Source organism: Arvicanthis niloticus, chromosome 12, assembly GCF_011762505.2.
Source record: "Arvicanthis niloticus isolate mArvNil1 chromosome 12, mArvNil1.pat.X, whole genome shotgun sequence".
NCBI classification, from domain to species: domain Eukaryota; kingdom Metazoa; phylum Chordata; class Mammalia; order Rodentia; family Muridae; genus Arvicanthis; species Arvicanthis niloticus.
In genome coordinates, this window is record NC_047669.1 from 75,806,856 (window position 1) to 75,827,079 (window position 20,224).

The 20,224-nt window shown below is 39.2% G+C and overlaps 1 protein-coding gene and 1 non-coding gene across 8 annotated transcripts in view; both read left to right on the top strand.

Annotated features, from left to right (window-relative positions):
- Ttc3 (tetratricopeptide repeat domain 3) overlaps positions 1 to 20,224 on the top strand; it is a 95,091-nt gene that overhangs the window by 45,587 nt on the left and 29,280 nt on the right. For all 7 annotated transcript variants that reach the window (XM_034515118.2, XM_034515119.2, XM_034515115.2 and 4 more), the window contains 14 exons: positions 126 to 210; positions 1,820 to 1,954; positions 2,661 to 2,741; positions 5,140 to 5,252; positions 7,112 to 7,232; positions 9,155 to 9,277; positions 10,164 to 10,265; positions 11,050 to 11,142; positions 11,707 to 11,771; positions 12,741 to 12,877; positions 14,292 to 14,618; positions 16,702 to 16,953; positions 18,069 to 18,115; positions 19,283 to 19,339. In XM_034515118.2, the coding sequence (XP_034371009.1) occupies positions 126 to 210; positions 1,820 to 1,954; positions 2,661 to 2,741; positions 5,140 to 5,252; positions 7,112 to 7,232; positions 9,155 to 9,277; positions 10,164 to 10,265; positions 11,050 to 11,142; positions 11,707 to 11,771; positions 12,741 to 12,877; positions 14,292 to 14,618; positions 16,702 to 16,953; positions 18,069 to 18,115; positions 19,283 to 19,339 (1,738 nt within the window). The remainder of the gene's footprint in view (positions 1 to 125; positions 211 to 1,819; positions 1,955 to 2,660; positions 2,742 to 5,139; positions 5,253 to 7,111; positions 7,233 to 9,154; positions 9,278 to 10,163; positions 10,266 to 11,049; positions 11,143 to 11,706; positions 11,772 to 12,740; positions 12,878 to 14,291; positions 14,619 to 16,701; positions 16,954 to 18,068; positions 18,116 to 19,282; positions 19,340 to 20,224) is intronic.
- LOC117718333 (U1 spliceosomal RNA) lies at positions 14,001 to 14,160 on the top strand. Its single transcript, XR_004608029.2, has one exon. It is a non-coding gene; the product is annotated as a U1 spliceosomal RNA (small nuclear RNA).

Below are 20,224 nucleotides of genomic sequence, written 5' to 3' on the forward strand. Positions count from 1 at the left end.
ATGGGATGATTCCCTTTTTACTCAGTATTTGAAGTGACATCTGTCAGTGCACTCATTTCTTTATGTGAGTAGAACTGCTGTATTTTGACAATGTTTTACAATGCATGCTTTTTTTTCTCCTTCAGTTCTGATTCACAAGTGACTTTACAAGTAGATTTGAAAAGCATTTTGGAGAAACAGTTTTCAAAATCTTCTAGAGCTGCACACCAGGTAAGAGAGAAGGCTTTTTCTGTAGAAAGAGCAAATTGTTTCCCCAAGATTTAATAATAATACTAGCTTCAAATATTTTTTAAGTATTTAATAAGATAGGTAATTACTTACAATTTCATTTTGCCTACTGTAAAATCATTAGAGTTACCTCTTCTGATTGATTTAGCATGAGTCAGATAAATGTCCTCTATAAACAGTATAAACTTTGTATACAAATTCTTTTAAGTTATATAGTGATAAAATAAGTAAGTGGGATATAAAGTGAACAAATAAGAAAAAAAAATAATAAATTTTTTAAAAATGGCATTTTAAAGTGGCTAAAGCTATTTTTTTCTCAATATGTCAGTTAAAAATTGGTTACTTTAGATCTACATAACAAATCTTATAAATGACTAAAACAAGTTTCTAATTGTTTATATACAAGGCAAGTTTAGAACTTCTAACAGACTTTAGTTATATGCTAATTGATCTTACTGAGTCTAAAACCATGGAGGACTTGAAACAGGCAGTAACTTTTGAAGATTCAAAGATTGTTTAAATATTCACTGTAGCTATTGAAGCCTAGGTTGTTCATCCAGCATGCTTGTGGTAGATCTCTTCTCTGTGATGAGAAATTTGGGTCTGTAGTAAGAAGGTTCAGCCTCCTCATTGGAAACGTTCAGTCCAAAGAATCTAATTTGGGCTATATTGAGGGAAATAATTTCCAATAAAATGGTATTGCTCTATTGATCTGTTTCCTCAAGTAACAGAGCAGTTAAAATTGGGTCAGTTCCTACAAAACAAATGAAGGATATTTTTGGCAGAACACCGTATTTTATACTGTTAAGTTCATATCTTAAATATGGTTTTACATTGTATCTTAAATAGTGTTAACAGATATCAAGTTAACAGATAAAAGAACAAAAGCTGTTCTTTTCCTTGGGTATTTCAAGAGCGGGTTCTTCTACACTTGATTTATTGGGTAGAAATCACCAGGAAGCTTGTGTCACCACACCCTCCCTGAAAGAATGAGCTCTTTGGGATATTTGTTTGAAACGTCACACTAAAAATCTTGTCTTTTATCTCCCACTGATGAGCTCATTACATGCATGGCTTCCTGTAGTCCTTACTCCTCCCATCTCTATATGGGACTGTATATAAGCTTAAATATAATCTTACATGGTAACATGTACATATATATCATTAGAAAACTCACCTGTGGAAGTGGTGGTCTTGGTATGTTGTTAAAACTTCAAAATACAGTGCTGGGCCTGGAAAAATAAACAAGATCTATTAAAAATAAGCCGCCCTTGTGATGAACATCAGCTGACACAGATCAGGGTACTGTGCTGGCACGGCACCTTTGAAAACTATGTTGCTGAGAAAGGAATTTCATGACACAAGGGTGTTTTAGTATTTGCCTGTCATTTATAAAATATTACTGATCATACCAGCAGGGTAGCCCAGTGTATAGAGGAGTCACTCCTACAAGGTATCCTTTGATCTCTGCCTACATACAAAATAAATAAATTAATTCATTTCTTGAAAATTTTCTTATTACTGATCAACTTACTGTCTTAAGTTTTAAACTAACAAGATACAGGCTTGGACTCACGAATTTCCCCCACAGGATTTTGCTAACATCATGAAAATGTTAAGGAGCTTGATTCAGGATGGGTACACGGCCCTGTTGGAGCAGCGCTGCCGCAGCGCTGCCCAGGCCTTTACAGAGCTACTCAATGGTTTAGATCCTCAGAAAATAAAGGTAAGCTTGGTAGACGGTAACTTTTTACTTTTAGTAGTTTGTATTTATTTTGTGTATATTGCCATTATATGGATGTTTATATGAAGATGTCTGATCCTGGGAACAGAACTTACCGTTTTGAGCTGCCATGTGGATGCTGGAAATTGAACCTGGGTCCTCTGGTAGAGCATCCAGTGCTCCTAACTGCTGAGTATCTCTCCTGCTAGGACTGTAACTTCGTTAGTAACCGTAATATATCTCAGATGGGTTTAACTTGAGTAGTGTACCCTAGACCTGAGAGATGAGGTGACTCTGGTGGGGGAGGCAAGTTGCTCTCCCAGTTAGTGTGCAGTCCCTGCGGCTGCTCACTCCTTGGCCATGGTTTAGGTCTCTTAGAACCCCTGACCTTTGCCAAGTTCAGGATTTAGACTCGTGTCAATCTCAAGCAAGGCTGTAAGAGCAGACACCTCAGTCTAACTCCAGGCCCTATTACATGCAAAAGAATGTAGCCTTGCTAGTCCATTATGAACTGTGCCCCATGACACTCTGATAGCCTGAATCTGAGTGGTAAATGGTTAAAAGCCATAGTAAAGCTTATTCTGCTAATTTACCTGTTCTGTCAGTAAGATGTCATCATATGCCTGTTGTGTTGTAGCTGGGAAGTTACTATGATGTTGAGTGGACCAGATTGTGTTCAGGTTACTAACTAGTGCATTTTTATTGACAGCAATTGAACCTGGCCATGATTAATTATGTATTAGTAGTCTATGGACTTGCTGTTTCTCTCCTTGGAATAGGACGACCTGAGGTAAGCGGCTAACAGAGATAACTGAAATACGCTATTGAATGTGGAAGGTATTTTGAAATTGTTCTCTTATTTTTGGCTCATTTCTTTCTTGAAAGACTTAGTTCTTTTTTGGGGAGGGTCGGTGTTGTGGGCGTTGAACGAGGTCTTGCTGTCTTCCTAGTTTGGTTTCAAGCGTACCACCCTCCTTCGTCATGCTGCTAAACACCAATGTCAGTTGATGGATGGAATGTTTTAGAGTTAAGTTTGACAGGAACAATACCAGGAGAGACATAAGTTTGAGACCTGCCTGGACCAAGACCTGGTCTTCAAAGAAGAACATTTTCTTTGCATTACTAGTAGAAAAAAGCTAGACGTGGCAGTTTCTAGGAGTCTACATTTTATACACAGAAGAGGTAGATTTCAAAAATGTAATGTCAAGGGAAAGGGCAAGTTGGAGCAAACCATCATTGAGTCTGTTGTTCTATGTGTTTCTGTAAACAATAGTACATTACTTAAGGATATCTAAGTATGTAATGTGTAATAGTAAAAATACCCCAGACCATCTTCACATCACACAAAATAACCATTGTGTACAGTGATAGAAGGTGGAGTGGGCCTGTGGTGGTAGTGTACGTCTTTGATCCCAGCACTTGGGAGGCAGAGAGGCAGGTGGATCTGTGAGTTCAAGGCTAGCTTGGTCTACAGAGTGAGTCTCAGAACAGCCAGGGCTACACAGAGAAACCCTGTCTTGAAAAAAAAAGAAAGAAAGAAAGAAAAGAAAGCAAAACAAAACCAAAAGAAAGTAGAATAGGCCTGGGGAACTTGTTAGTATTGTAGTGTGATGTTTCATTAGAAAAGTCAAACATGAAAATGACCTTGCTGACTGTGCAGTGGGCCCATGATTATGGGATGGCTTCTTGAATTGAGCTTCGAATAACTACCTGTGATGTATGAGGTGTGACTTCTGTGCTTCCCTAGCAGGCTTACTCAGAGTGTTACTTGGTTTCATAGTCTCAGTTTCCATGGTTTGTATTATTTTATGTGAGGCTGAAAGGCTTGCAAGTGTGTCCAGCTTTTTTCTTTTCTTTTCTTTTTCTTTTTTTCTTTTCCTTTCTTTTTTTTTTTTTTTTTTTTTTTTTTTTTTTTTTTTTTTTTTTTTTTTTTTTTTTTGACATTGCAGCAAGAAGTCAAGTTTTTAAAAATCTCATATTTTGGGACTGGGGAGATGGCTCAGTGGTTAACTTTACAATTTTATATGTGGGTGTATTTTTAGCTGTCCTTATTTGCGTGTGGCCTGAGGGTTCTACATAGGTCATGCCTCCGAGAATGACCTCATATACCAGCCCATGTAATATACTTTTCCTGCCAACCCAGCCCCTAAGTTTCCCTAGTTACATACAAGCTTAAATTACCACTTAATTAAAATCAGAATTCATCATTCCCTTCCCAGGGTTCATGGTGCCTTACGCCGTTTTCCTTTTTCTTAACACGACAGCAAGCTTGCCGCCCATTAATTCCTGTCTGATTCCACTAATAGATAGTTGGAGTCAAGACTTTAGAGTTGAAGTTGCATCTATGATTTACTGTAAAAATAGTGAAAGTGGTAAAACAAAACAAAACAAAACTGATACTAGAACTTACACATTCACATGATTTTCACCAGACTAGCATCTCTCATCTCCCTTTTCAAAAAATTAAATGTAATATTTTAATTCTTTAGGATTTTCATGCACATGTGCCCTATATTTTGCTCATACCACACACCCTTGTCCATAACTCCCCCTGGAGCTGCCTTGCCTACCTTGGAAGCCTCCTTGGGAAAGGCCTCAAAGCAGCAGAAACCCCATTTGTCCTCATTTTCTCTTCAGTCACAGAGGTTGCTGTTACTTCTCACAGCTACAAATCTTTTTTTTTTTTTTTAATAGAATGTGTCTAAAGCACAAAGGTGCCCCTTGTTGAGAATGCTAAACATAGACTCTTAAGTTCTGTTAAGTTTTATCACTGAACAGTGTTTGACACAAGTGCCTTTCTCAGCCCATAAAGCCTAATGCCAATGGCACTGGAATGGCAGTTCTTCCGGGGAGCAGCACTTACTTCCATATGTGTTATGCTGTCCTTTACCCCAATCAGCTGTTTTTACACCATGAATCCACAGATGTTATATTGAAAGCAGATCTGTGCATGTTAGTAAATATTTGTTGATTGCCAGTCTGTTTTTAGCAGAATTGCTTTTGTTGTTTTCCTTGAATTTCCCTGAGTAACACATATAAGTTATAAGAAAATGAAATAAAAAGTAAAATTTACAATAGGAGTTTTTTGATACATAGATATTTTTGTAAATAGTAGACAAGAGTCAACTTTAAGATAGTCTGTTTCAACTTTTCTCTCATGTAAGTGACTGTTCTTGCTGCTTTTGAAGGAGCTGTCTGAAGCTGAAAACCAGTTTAAGAGGATTATCGAACACTATCCCAATGAGGGGCTTGACTGCTTGGCCTACTGTGGAATAGGAAAAGTGTATTTGAAAAAAAACAGGTTAGTAGAAACCATGGGAAGCACAAAGTTGATGGTCTCTGTGATGATTAATTAATTTTATACAAGGGATTTTGGCCAGGCCTTGGTTGGGATATTTTGCTGAGCATGCATGTGCATGTATGCAGGCGAGAGATAAATGTTTCTTCTCTTCCTCACTATAGATTGTTGTTGTTGTTGCTTTGAAATATGGTCTCCCTATGTAACTCTAGCTGGCCTGGAACTCAAAGAGATATGCCTTTCTCTGCTTCTCAAGTGCTATGATTTAAGTATGTGTACCATCACATGGGCTAAAGATGTATTATTTTACATATATCAATGTTCTGCGTGCATGTGATTCAGTGCATCTCATGCATGCAATGTCCGAGGAGACCAGAAGAGCGTGTCAGACCCTCTGCAATTGTAGTTGATTGTGAGCTGCCACTTGGATGCTGGGAACCAAACTGTGGCCCTCTGCAAGAGCAACAAATATTCTTAACCACTGTCTCTACACACACACACACACACACACACACACACATACACACCCTTCCTTTTTTTATATATGTTTTTACAGTCTCAATATATAGTCCCAGAACTTGATTTGTAAATCCGGCAGGATTTGAACTCAGCTCCACCATATTTTTTTAATTAACTGTTATTGTGTGGGCCGGGCGGTGGTGGTGCACACCTTTAATCCCAGCACTTAGGAGGCAGAGGCAGTCGGATTTCTAAGTTCAAGGCCAGCCTGGTCTACAGAGTGAGTTCCAGAACAGCCAGGGCTACACAGAGAAACCCTGTCTTGAAAAAAAAAACAACAAAAAACAACAAAAAAAAACCTGTTATTGTGTGTTTGTGCAGACTGTTACAGCACCTCCTGTGACCTCAGGGCACACCTTGTTACACTCTACACATCCACACATTCACATGGGTTCCAGGTGTAAGACTTTGTGTTAGGTGCCTTTATCCTCCAAGCCATACTCTCTCTGGCCCTTCCACTCCAGTGTCTGACCTGGAGCTTGCTGGTTCAGCTAATCTGGGCTGACCAATCATCCCCAGGGTCTGCCGACTCCCTCCACTCCCTAACACAGGGTTCCAGGCTTGTGCTGCTGCACTAGACACGTGCTGGGAATCTGAACGCAGGTCTTTGCTGTGCTGTCTGTCCAGATCCTGAGGTTGCCTTGCTATCTTAGATGTGGCTTATTTTTGTAGTTGTGATTTGCTTTAGGAGCTGCCTTCTCAAATAGCGTAGGGCATGAGGAATTCACATGTTCATAGACTACAAGTTAAGCTAAGGCCTATTCTCTAAACCTTCCTGTGGTTGAAATACTTGCTCTAAGTTTACTTTATTGTTCTGGAAGTGTTTCCTGCTCCTCAGTCTTGTCTCCCTAAATGGGCTGTGTGGGCTGAGGAAATGTATTGGCTTAGGATTTAAGACAAGTCTGTTTGGACCCTTGAATTATTTTAGATTATTTTATAGAAGAAAAATTCTTGATAATTGAGTATCATTTATAATACTTAATTAACCTTAAATCTTTTTTCTACTTTTTAGAAGAACTTTTATGGTATTAGGTTCTCTAATATAGTTTGTCCCTACATCTTCTTTGCAGATTTTTAAGACTAAAGAAAGTCCTTTTAGTTTCTACTTACTGGGATCAAGGATGTAGGCGATTCCAGGACAGAGATATGCTTCGTTTATATTTCTGTAACAAGAAGCAATAATGTGTTAATTACTTAAAAAGAAAATATATTACATTGGATAATTATGTCTATTGATGTATCATATGTGGTCTTTTCAGCAGCTTGAGGTCTTGATGAATTACTGTGGAATAAAATATTATGCCACATCTTAATATCTTCTTTCTTCCCAATTACGTCTTTAGATTTCTTGAAGCTCTTAATCACTTTGAAAAAGCAAAAACTTTAATTTATCGTCTCCCTGGAATTCTAACATGGCCCACAAGTAATGTGATTATTGAAGAATCTAAGCCAGAAAAAGTCAAGGTAACGTTATTTGTTCAAGTATTCCATTCTGGCTTGAGAGCCCATCCCCATGAAGACGTGGGACTAGAAGATGGAGGTAGCAGCACTCCGTGCTCCACGCCTCCCTGGGTGCTCCTGGGTGCTCGTCTTAGGCCTTTTGCTCATTGTCAGGTTTCCTTAAGGTAGTCCTGCAACTAGTAAATCATGATCGTTCCTGTTCACACCTGAGGAAGATGAAGGATAGGAGTTCAGGTGATGAGCACAAGGGTGAGTTCAAGGAAGCAATAGGTTGGACACACTGAAGCAGTGTGTATTGCTGTGTCATTATGGCAGTGGAATTTCATTATAGCCACTATAGTTATTGATTCAGTACTTAACTTAGAAAACAGGAAATCAGTGTTGTGTCGAGGGCCACAAGGATTCATTACTGGGTCCAGAAAGACTGAACCATTTGTGCATTTTGTGAGCAAGGGCATGACCTGTAGTCATGGCTCTGACGCTCTTAGAACTTGATTGTGGGTGAATCACAGTTAAGTTTGAAAACTCAGTAAGAAGATAATTAAGAAGTAGATAGGATTTTAAGATCCATTTCTGCCCAGAAACTATAAATGTGACCAGTCAGCACACTACCAGTTTTAGGGACATACAAATGAAAGCCAGAGCAAAATGCTACTTTGCACCTACTGGGCTGTAGCATGGATATAGGACTAGCAGAGCCTTGATGCATTGCTGGTTCTAATGTAAAACAGTAAATTGGCTGTATAGAAATAGCCTGACAATTCCTTAAATATTTAAATACAGTTACTGGATGATATAGCTGTTTTATACCTCAATATATACAAAGGAAAGCATGTTCTCAAAAGAACTTGAGGTCTGAAAAAGCCATACCAGCCTAGTCTATAATAGCCTGAAGGGAGTGCTGTCTGGAGCCATGGCCCAGTAGGTAAGAGCATTTGTTGATTTTTGAAGGATTCAGGTTCAGTTCTCAGCCCCCACACGATAGTTTACAACCACCCATAACTCCAGTCCCAGGTATCTAATGATCACTTCTGATTTGTGCAGTACCAGGCATACATGGTGCATGTACAGAGTCACATAACAAAAGCACAGAGACAGATTGGGGGTGGGGGGTGGGAGGCGTTTGAGACAGGGTTTCTCTGTTTAGCCCTGGCTGTCCTGAAACTCACTCTGTAGACCAGGCTGCCTTTGATCTTAAAAATCAGCCTGCCTCTGCCTCCCAAGTGCTGGGATTAAAGGCATGTGCCACCTCTGCCCTGTGACAGATTTTTAAAAAACTGAATATTTTAGAATAGCCTGAAGGGAGAAATGACTATAGTGTGTCACGGTGAACAGATAAGTAAAAAGTACTGTGCATGTCACAGGAGGATGAACCTTGGAAACAGGATAAGACACATGAATTTGAATATATTACTGTACTCTTGTGCAAATTGTCAGGTGTAGGCTGTTAGTGAAGAACAAAGCCAAGATTGTCAAGTGTTCATACAAGCCTGGAATAGAGACATAGAGGCGGTGTAAACAGATCTAGCACTGCACAGCATGGCCTGGGTCTATCTCGCGGAGCTTCAGTGCACTAGATCACTTCTTCAGAGGATAAATAGTAAGTCCCCTTCAGAGGGCGGACTAGGAGTGTCGAGTGTAGATGAAGTGACGTGCTGCAGAGGGCCACCCTGAGCCCGCTCTACCTCTGTAAATCCTCTTCATCCTGAAGGAGATTTTTAAGAGCTGTAAATTGTAAAGTGACAGTCCATTTGTAAAGTTCTCTACAAACCTGTATTGATGTTTTTTAAAGAAAAAACTTAACAAAAATTTACCGTTTGCTCTTAGGCTGTCCATATCTGGTGGCAGGTTTTTGAAATCACAGGCAGTTTTGTTGGTACATAGTGTTGTGACATTATTTGTCATTTTTCTTTGTCGTGTTACAGATGATGTTAGAGAAGTTTGTTGAAGAGTGTAAGTTTCCCCCGGTGCCGGACGCTGTTTGTTGCTATCAGAAGTGCCGTGGATATTCCAAAATTCAGATTTACCTAACTGACCCAGACTTTAAGGTAAATAATGAACTTACTATTTTCCAAAAGCATCTCAAAATGAATTCAGAATTAGTTCTCTGTGTGGAGGCTCACAGGTTCTCTTGGTTGGCTGCACTTTTGTGTCCTCTCTCCTCCCATTGCCCTATACTTGTTTGTTACCATACATGGAAACCACAGGAACCAAAGCAATGGTGGGAGTTGTCTGGTGACCCGAGACAGCCGAGCTGGCTAACTGGCTCCATTTTCTCCTTAAGCCACTGAAACACAGGAAACAAAATGACTTGTTTCCTCTGGTTTGTTACATTTCATTTGTGTTGTAAAAGTGGAATATGAGAATTTAAAGGCCATTGAAGCCTGAATTATCCTGTAGATAATTATCCTGTAGAGACTTGAGGACAAATCTGTCATGTAACTGAATGATTTATGACTTTACTTAAGAAGATAGTAGCTAGAGCTGGAGAGATGGCTCAGTGGTTAAAAGCACTGACTGCTCTTCCAGGGGTCCTATGTTCAATTCCCAGGCCCCATATGGTGGCTCACAACCATCTGTAACGAGATCCAATGCCCTTTTCTGGTGTGTCTGAAGAGAGCCATAGTGTAGTCACATACATAAAAAGAAGAAGAGGAAGAGGAAGGGGAGGAAGTAGTAGCTATAGGTCAGATGAAACGATGTTTATCCAATGTTTGGTATATTAGGAAGGGCAGCTAGGTTCCTGCTGTAAAAGTAAAAGTCAAATTTAGCGCAGCCAGACGTTTGAGGAGTAGAAGTGTATCACACCATACAGAAATAATATGTCTCATTATTTCTGTTACTGAATATAAGATTTCTATTTATTTCAGTGATGCTGTTATGAATGTATTGGTATAGACATTTTTTTAATGTATATGTTTTTTTGAACCCCAGGGTTTTATACGAATTAGCTGTTGCCAATATTGTAAAGTGGAATTTCATATGAACTGCTGGAAAAAGTTAAAAACAACAACTTTTAATGATAAAATTGACAAGGTAAGGCATAAGGTTAGATTTTTGCAAAGTCTCAACATTTAAAATGTACGCTGTTGTTTCTCATGTGGGGGTGCTTGCAATTATTGAGAACACTTGAAAAGTATAATTTTATTGTCTAATTTACATTAATAAATTATACATCTGGTCTGTATAATCTGTAGACTTAAGGAAATCTTTCCAAATCTCTCTTTTGGAGAAAAAAAGATTATTATAACTTAGCAGTGGGAATTACTCAAGTTAGGTGAGACAGTTTGTATGTAACTAGAAGAACGCTGTGACTCAGAAACTGCCATGAAGTCTAAATGCCCTCCACCGACTGTCCCCTTACTGTGTCTTGCAATGAGAAATTTAATCTCTTGATTATATGCTTCAAGGTTTTCAGTTGTTGATCAGGGTTGAGTGATGGCAGCTCTGTTCTGTGTGCCAGATTCTCTGTTTCTGAAAGCAAGTTGAGCAGTGGCCTTTTCTGGAACATGCTCCTGTCTCAGAAGGGAGGGACGAGGCTGGGGCTTAAACATGGCTCATGTCATGTGAGCTCACTTTGCTTTGACCAAAGCAAATCACACACAGAATATATATTTTTTGCATGAGAACCTTAGGGCTTACTGAAGGAGGCTATAGTATATTTTAACAATTCTTTGTGGATATAATGGTATTTATATGTATTTATATATATATATATATATATATATATATATATATATACACACACACACATACATATATATATATTTATATTTATTTATCTACTGTAAACATAATCTTTTTCTTTTAAATCAAAAAGGATTTTTTACAAGGAATTTGTCTCACCCCTGACTGTGAAGGAATCATTTCTAAGATTATCATTTTTAGCAGTGGTGGTCAAGTTAAATGTGAAGTAAGTATCTAGTCAAGGTTGCTTGAGAACGCTGATAAGACATGGCTGAGGAGTGTGGACGTGTGTTGTGTGGGTCCTGTCTTTGAGAATGCAGGGGTGTTACAGTGTGCATTGCAGTGAGGCTTTCTCAGTCAGTCACACTGGGAGGAGTGGTTTACATTCTAGTTCTATTAGTTTTGCTCTTTGATTTAAGCCCTTCAAACTTTTGGGTATTAGTGGGGATGTGGGCTTTTAGGGAGCAATAAGTGTACCTTAGGTTATTTTGAACATTGCAGCCTGGGGGTGACAGCACTGAGTAGCTGTGATAATACTCAAGAGTTTATTGGGGTTTCTGCTTGGTTGTAATTTTTTAAACTTCTTCCTAAAGCGTCTCCTCTCCTGTTCCTCTTTTCAGTAAATTAATTTGTTAAAGCTTCCTAGGCTTCTGTGTGGGTGAGAGTCTCTCTACTGTTCTGTCAGTTATCATTGGCAATGTGTGCTTCTGAAATGCTTATTACCTGTGCTTTTGTGTTTTGTATCATGGGAAGATGAGAAACATCTTAGATATCTTTGTTTTATTTTAAGTTTGAACACAAGGTCGTAAAAGAAAAGGTTCCTTCAAGACCTGTTCTGAAACAAAAATGTTCTAGGTAAGACTTAAAGTCAAACAGTAATTTTATGGTGTTTTGTAGAATACAATTATAGTAAATTTAAGTTTCTAAATTATGCTGTTATTTAAAGTTGTGCATACAAAGCAAATATTTGAAAATGATTTTATGTATTCTTAAAACTGAAAGAACTAGGCTAAACTTAAGCCAGAATCATTTAGTGATTGATGCTTGAATTTAAGACATTTCATGTTGTGATGTTATGTTTGGTAAACAGATTTGGCACTTGGGTAGAAATGGTCTATTTCATTCTTGGACATTTTACCTTTAATTCCAAAGCATTTTAAAAATTCTTTTATCTTTTCAGCAAACATTTTGAACCAATAACTAGTTCTTACCTTGAAATTCTCAATATATGGTCTAAATTACTCACCTCTATGCATCTTTGTTCAGTCCAAATAAATGCCAGTCCTTTTTTCTTTTTCTTTCTGGTCCTGCTTCTTTTCATTCTAAAGAGTGATTCTTCTTTCTTTTATTAGTATTATTTGTGACCAAAAGCAAAAGAAAAGGTGAACAGAATTACTTGCTGGAATATTTTCACTGTAACTACATCAACCAGATTATAATGTTGTGGGGCATAACTGGTTTCCTATGAGACCTGGCTTTGAGATGAGAAGTTAAACACTTGGTCTTGTAGCAGACTCTTCCTTTCACATTAACTGTGCTGTAGTCTGTATACCTGGACATAGATAGCATCTGTGTGGTTTTACGCATGGCACCCTTAGTTAGGTGTCACTTAATAATTGAGGTACTGTTCTCATGAAATAAGTTCCTTATTTTGACTGAATTGATGTTATAGATCAGTACATTTTGGGTTGAATGGAAGTTATAGAACAGATTCTGATTATTTAAAAGTGTCTTATTTGGAGAATATTTCTCTACTAGACAAAGAAAATATTGTGTAGTGCTTAACACAAAGATAAATTGTCACTAATTGTAACTTTCTATCAGCCTAGAGAAGTTAAGACTGAAAGAAGACAAAAAATTGAAGAGAAAGATCCAAAGACAAGAGGCCAAAAAATTAGCACAAGAAAGAATGGAAGAGGACTTAAGAGAAAGTAATCTACCTAAAAATGAGGAGCCAGGAGGTAATTAAAGTGCAAATTGTGTAAATAGTATATACCTGTTTTAAAGTACAAATATGCACATTCATTTTATATGGTTTCATACTGGTTTTTACTGAATCAATTATCACTTGTAGTTAACTATTTGAATACCTAAAAACCAGATTTCTCTCCCAATCTTAATATTGCCTAATAACCTGGATGTGGTTAGTCCTAGCACTTAGGAAGGTAAGGCAGGAGGTTGCCATGACTGTGAGGTTATCTTTGAATACATAGCAAGGCTGTGTTCCAAAAAAGCAAAGCCTAAAACCACATACAGTTTCTGTTATTTATTCTGAGACAAGTAGGTTGGTATGGAGAACTTTTACTCTAGTGCAAACCCCTGGAGCTTGCTCTAGGCAAACCTTTTCTCCAGTGATGGCAGCTTGCCTGACAGGGTACTGTAAGTTGTGCTAAAGGGTCTATGTTCTAGTGCTGTGAACGAACGCAGAAATGATCTGGAATAATGTGAGGCAGCATTGAGTTCTGACAGTCAGTTTGTTAAAAGTCAGAGTCTGACCTGTGAACCTGCCAATGTAGCTCACATTTATTTTCAGCTGTGGGTTGAAATAACGTTTGCATGTTCCTCAGATGAAGTATTTCCCATTTGCTGTTTAGTTATCAGCAAATGTGTTAATTTTGCATGCTTCCAGACTAAGAATATTGCATATTGTTTAGTTGGTGAGGCTAGGGAAGAATATTTGAGAGAAGAAAGCTTATTTTAGAGGAAAAATGATTTTAAAACAATTTTAAATGCTCTTATATAAGTGATCTGAAAATAAGATTATAAATTACTTGCTCTGTGATGTGGGTGGGGATTGAACCCATGAACCTGGCGAGTGCAGTGACTGGAACTAGCCCCGCTTTCCTCATCTTGGAGGCCTTTCACTCAGTTGCTCAGATTGGCCCTTACACCCAGAGTGGGCCTCAAACTTGTAATCGTCCTGCCTCAGCCTTCCAAATAGTTTTTTTGTTTTTTTGTTGGTTTTTTTTTCTCTCAATTTTTGGCTTAATTTGAACTTTCTGGCCTATTTAAGGTAACTATTAAATCTGCATATTCCAAATTTAAAATTTCCTGAGTGGTTTATGTAAGTCAAACCAGAGTCAGGTAGTTACTTGGCAGGGGAGATGCTGTGGTCACAAACATTGGTTTTCCTTGGTGTGGCTGACTCACTGCATCTGGATGTGCTAACCCCTGCAGTTTCACCAAATGCGTGAAACTTACTATATGATTTGTGGTAGTGGGGAACTGTGTTCATGTTCTCCTCTGTAGAATATAATTTAAAAACAGGAAGCAGCCATGCTTTATGTTACTGTGCATGCTGCATTATCTCCTTCCAAGTTTGTATAATTGCAGACTAGTTTTACTTATCCCTTTAACCTTTCTCTTTTTCCTTAGAAACTGTGGACAGTGCTCAGAGTTGTCAGTTTCTTGACGACAGAATCCTGCAGTGCATAAAGCAGAATGCCGACAAGATTAAATCTGTTGTCTTGAATACTTCCACACTTCTCAAAGAGCTGCTCTCTTGGAAAGTTCTGAGCACGGAAGACTACACAACATGTTTTTCTAACAAAAATTTTGTCCATGAAGCAGTGGACTATGTTATCGGCCACTTGATTCAAGAAAAGAACAGAGTAAAGACACGGATATTTCTGCATGTTTTGAGTGAACTTAAAGAGTTAGACCCCAAGTTGGCTCCCTGGATCCAGAGACTGAACAGTTTTGGTATGTACCTTTAAATTCTAGAGTGGTGGTGTTTAGGAGGAAGGGTCTCTGAATCCTTTTTACTTTGCTGTTTTATTATTTGTGATATCTTAAATGCATGACTACGTTTTCATATGGTTAAAGATACTCTCTTTCTCCCTACACATGTGGTTTTAGGCTACACTAGGATAGGTTATAGTTAGGTTACACTATGGACAGGTTATAAGACACTTTCAAAAGATGAAGACACAGGAAAGGTCATTCTGTAAGAAGCTCAGACCTAACTGCACTGAGCTACCTGAGTGTATAAACTAATTCAGAAGTAGCTGTACACTTGTGGTGCGGGTGTTTGTGCTAAAAAACAAAACCAGGAAATCTGAATTCTGTGGATAACTGTTTAACAGGACCAGCAGGTGGGGCTAATTGTGGAGTACGTTGGGGGATTGAACTTGGCTGTTACGAATGGCAGTTTACAAATATTACAGCTGCTTTTGTTCTGTTCGGATTTTGCTGATTTGACTTCGAGAAGGAAAGATTAAGAAAACATCTTACATGCAAGCTCCGTGTTGAAGGCCTGCAAGAACTAGAGATGCCATGGTTGTGTCACTGGTGAGGGCGGGTGCCTGTGGCACTTAGGAGGCTGTGTTGTGATAATGACTGGAATGGCAGCTGGCCTGGCATTATGTGTGCCTCAGTTAGCAGCTGGTGATAAAGGGAGGAAATCCACAGAAGAGGGAACAGCACCTTTCCAGTCAGTCCAGGGCTGTGGGGCTGATGATATAAGAAGGTATCAAGCTTGGCAGACTTAGAGAGGTAGACACCTGGGTCTCCATGGGCCTTTATTGGTTTTTGGTCCTAGAAAATTACTCAAAAAATGATAAGATTGTTTATCAGATGAGAGAATTAAAAGGTTAATGCTTAGATTTTTTGCTATAGAGGATAGACTGAAGCAGGAGAAGTAGGCATACTGGGTTGTGCTGCAGGTGCTAGAGGACCCAGGACTGTCTGTAGTAGTAAATGCATCGTTGGTGCTTGCAGCTCCTCACTAGCAGGATGGTGCAATTCATGTTCATTCTAAAGACAGTAAGTAAGTTTGTATACCCACTGTCTCAATATAAAAGGAGCTTAGGCTTTTAATCTAACCTGAATTAAAACAGATTTATTTAATAAAGGAAATAATTTTCAATTTATGGGATTTTATTTTCTTCTCACAAAAGGCTATATAGTGGAATCACTCCTGTGTATGTGTAATTTAGAAGCCATTATATTTGTTCGGTATAAAAGGAGGAAAGAAACAGATTTGAAGAGAGAGAAAATTAACATTAGAAACTCATCACTGTTTGTTTACATTCCTTGTGGAGCACACGATGTGGTCAGGCCCAGCTAGGAAATGTGAGTGGATCTCTTCACTGGCAGGTCTCTTAAACTTAATTAAAAGTATAGTTTATGTTACTATGGATTCTTTAAAGATACAGATTTCTCATACCATGTGACTTCTACAAGCTAAGTATTTTTGTCTGGAGGAATCAGCCATCCAGGAGTGTTCTCTTGCTGACTTGACACCTAGGGTGCCTGTGAGGCATGATGGGAAGGCAAACCAGTTTTGAATAGCACTTTAGAGTCTAGTAGGAAGTGAGGCTTCCCTGTCACGACATGGGGTATATAGGGTTGCACCACCCTGGGAAGATAAGAAACAATTCTTTTAGATGTTTGAGGAGTTTGTCTAGCCTAATTCTTTTCAAGGCGTTTGGAAAGATTTAGGTATTACCGATGTTTTGCTGGAATAGAATGCATATAGAAAAATGTAAAATCTTGGTAATTCAATCAGAAACGAAAGTCAAGAAGTAATAGAAAATAATGTTATGTTTTTAAGGGAATTTAGTGTCATTTTAATAATAGAACTATTGGAATTATAATTGTCACCTCAGTGTTAAATCTGGTTTGTGAAATGCACTATATTTTTGACTAATGTATTATTTAAATATTTTCACTGAAAATATAAGCAGAGACTGTACATAGAATTATTTCCAAAAGATATGATGGTTGGAGAGTGTGCTGAAGTAAATACCTGGGCTCCTGTGGTTTGGGCTTTGCTCTGTTGCAGGATTAGATGCCACAGGACCCTTTTTCACTCGGTACGGAGCATCTCTCAAGGAGCTGGATTTTAACGTCGTGGCTTTCCTCTGGAATGAGAAGTATGGCCATAAACTGGGTTCTATAGAAGGAAAGCAACTTGACTATTTCTGTGAGCCAGCATCAGTGATGGAAGCACGCTGTTTAATATGGCTGCTGGAGGAGCACAGGGACAAGTTCCCAGCCTTGCACAGTGCTTTAGACGAGTTCTTTGATATAATGGGTATGTGAAACAAAGCTAATTGTGTAGTATGTCAGATGTTACAGGTCAAGGAAAACCTTTAAAGGACCTAGCATATCTCAAGATCTAATGACAAAGTAGTCATGTTTTTATGTCTTTTATGTTTTTATGTTTTTATGTTTCGTGGGAGGCGGGGGGGGGGGGATGATAGGGTGGAGAGTGTTTGAGTCTTGATGAATGGAAATGCAGGAAATGAAGAATGAGGAGGACTTGAAAGAAAGGTCTCAGCCTTTGATTCTTTGTCTGAGAGGAAATCTGAGGAACGGGGTTGGCCTTAGGGAGATGCAGATGTGTATGGAAGTGCAGCTGGACGGTTCGTGTGGAACTGAGAGAATAGGGTGGAAGGAAATGCCAGAAGTCAGATAGGCCAAACAGCACCTGATTAAGTTAGCATCTCTTGGACTTTCTTCACTGTTATAATGAACTGATTTGATCTGTGTCATTCTGTTTTCCATCAAAATCATCCTGTGCTAACTGCTTCATCCTCCCTTCTCTCTCAGCATCAGCCTATGTCAAAGGCACACTAGGAGGTCTGGCCTTGGAACATTGTCATGGCTCAGAAGGTTGAGTGCAGTTGAAGAAACTTGCTTTTGTGTGGTGTTAGAAAGGGTGCCCCTTGCAACTTACACTGTTTGTCTAGCCATCATTGCTGCCTGTTCACTTCAAGCCTGACCTACATGTCCTACTTTCTTTAGGGCCTCCCTAGTCCTCCTTAGGCTTCTTCCCAAGGACTTTATTAGTGCTTCAGCTTCATTGCTGCTTTATTTCACTGTAGCAACAGTGAGTTACATGAGTTACAGGGATTTGGGGAGGGGGAGTTGAACTTGGAGTCATTGGCAGCCGTCACCTCTGTGTTACCACCTCCTTGCCTGAGTGGCACTGAGAATGGTGATGTGGATGGACGCTGGGTGCTTCTCTGTTGATTTCTCATTTAGTTAGTTATCTTGCCCTTGATTTCTAAACTGAATTGTCAGAGCCAGGTGAAGAGAGGGCACAGGCTTGCAGACAGTCCCAGTGTAGTTTCATAAGGCTTCAGTCTGTGATACGAAAGTACAGGAGATTGAGTCGCCTCACAGAGACTCCTGTTCTTCCTGCAGATAGCCGATGTACTGTGCTGAGGAAGCAAGACAGTGATGAAATGCCGGTAAGTTCTTGAATCCTTGGTGGTTTTTATATTACACAGAGGTGCAGAGGAGAAGCCAGGCCAGAGCTTGCCTGCTTCACAGACAGATCACATGCTCGACTGAAACAGAAGCTGTACCATTGGAGGGACTGGAGATGCAGTTCAGTTGATAGAGGTACCCAGAGTGCACAAAGCCCTGAGTTGCATCCCTAGCAGTCCAGAACTGTACACAGTGGCATGGGCCTTTAATTTCACCACTCAAGAAGTAGAAATAGATGTTCAAGAGCATCCTCACTGCATAGTGAGTTCAGTGCCGGTCGAGGCTACATGAGAGAGACCTGTTAATAAATGCTCGCTTTAGAAAGGAGAAAGGGAGAATTCTAGAGTCAAGAAAGATGATAATTAGGCCGGGCAGTGGTGGCGCACGCCTTTAATCCCAGCACTTGGGAGGCAGAGGCAGGCGGATTTCTGAGTTCGAGGACAGCCTGGTCTACAAAGTGAGTTCCAGGACAGCCAGGACTACACAGAAAATCCCTGTCTCAAAAAACCAAAAAAAAAGAAAGATGATAATTTTGTTCTTGAAGGAGTTCCTGTTGGTTTAACTGAGATGCTTCAGAGTGGCCTTTCCTTGTGGACTATGGCTCTTTCTGCTCTCCAGCAGGTTAGGAACTCTCCAGTTAAAGCACATGATAGTGAAGAGAAACAGGCATGTTTGCCAGTGTTGAGGATCATCTGTCCTTGAAACATGTCTTAAACTTCTAGTAGATATGTTTTGCCAAATGTGGAAAAACAGTGAGCAAACCTTGTGGGAAGGTGAATCTCTTCATTCACTGTTTTTGTCCAGTGTCTGATCACAAACAGGATGTTCGTTTATTACTATAAAGAGTGTCTGTAAAATGCTATTATGGTACACATCAGAATTACCTAAAAGTTAGATTATTTATTTGAAATTACATCAGCCCTGTTGAAGTTGAGGTTAGAATGTTGGAGCAGTGTTATTTTCGTTGTAACATGAAGTGTTGTTAGGTTCTTAGTGGTACCTGGAGGACTGCTCACTGTGTGACTGCTTTTGCTAAACACTGTATATTTAATGTATGACTAGTCAAGGAAAGTGAATGTGGTTGCTTTTGTTGCGATTTATGATTCTACTATATGAGGATTTATTGATACTCTTTTTCATCTTTTTAGTTTGGTTGTATCAAGGTAAAAAACAAAGGCAAGAAAAAGAAGCCAAAAGATTCAAAGGTAAGAATACTTCCTGTGGTGACTTTGCCGTCTCTGTAACTGTCTTGAGTATTAGTGAGAAGGAAGCCTCTCTGGGAACATGTGAGACCGCTTGTAAATTGGCTTTAAGACGTTAAAGATACTTAGGTTCTCCTTTAATCTTCATTGCCCTTTATTTTCTAGATTCTTCTGTATGAACACTATGAACACATGAAGGGACAGTAGAACAGTAGGCGGGAAGGCTGGGGTCAGGCAGTCTGGGTCTCTGTCTTAGCTTCAGCACCTGTAATAAACAGCCAGGTGCAGCTGGTTCCCTGAAACTTGCTGGTCAGCAATTCTCCCCTAATTGGGTGTTCCAGGCTAAGTGAGACACTGAGCTGGTGAAGATACCTGATAACAACCTATGTGCCAGGCACCTACACAACCCATACAATGCATACACCATGGAATTCATGCACATACAGGAAAAAAGTTAATGGTTTATATAGCTAGTACACGCTTAGCAATTATATCACGTAACTGACTTTTATGAGCAAATAGAAGGTATTTGTTTTTATGGTGTTCAGAACTTCTTTGACAGTTATTTCTGTTCAGATGTTTGTCTAAAATCATCAAAAGTGATGACTTCCAGTCATCCTAATAACCTTGTGAAGATTGCCAGGAGCTTTTCCTCCTTTTCACTTTTAACTCCAAGCACAGGAGACAGAAGAGCATTATTTTTAATGAGAGCAGATCTTCATGGATCTAGCTAGAAGGGAGGGTCATGTGCGAGACAAGAAAGAGTGAGCAAAGGGCGAAAACAACTTGAAAGTTTCCACACACTCCTTTGTGTCTTTCCTTTGTGTCTTTGATGAAAATGAGAGTTTTATTTACATTAAGTTACAGTCACATTTACATTTTTTTGAA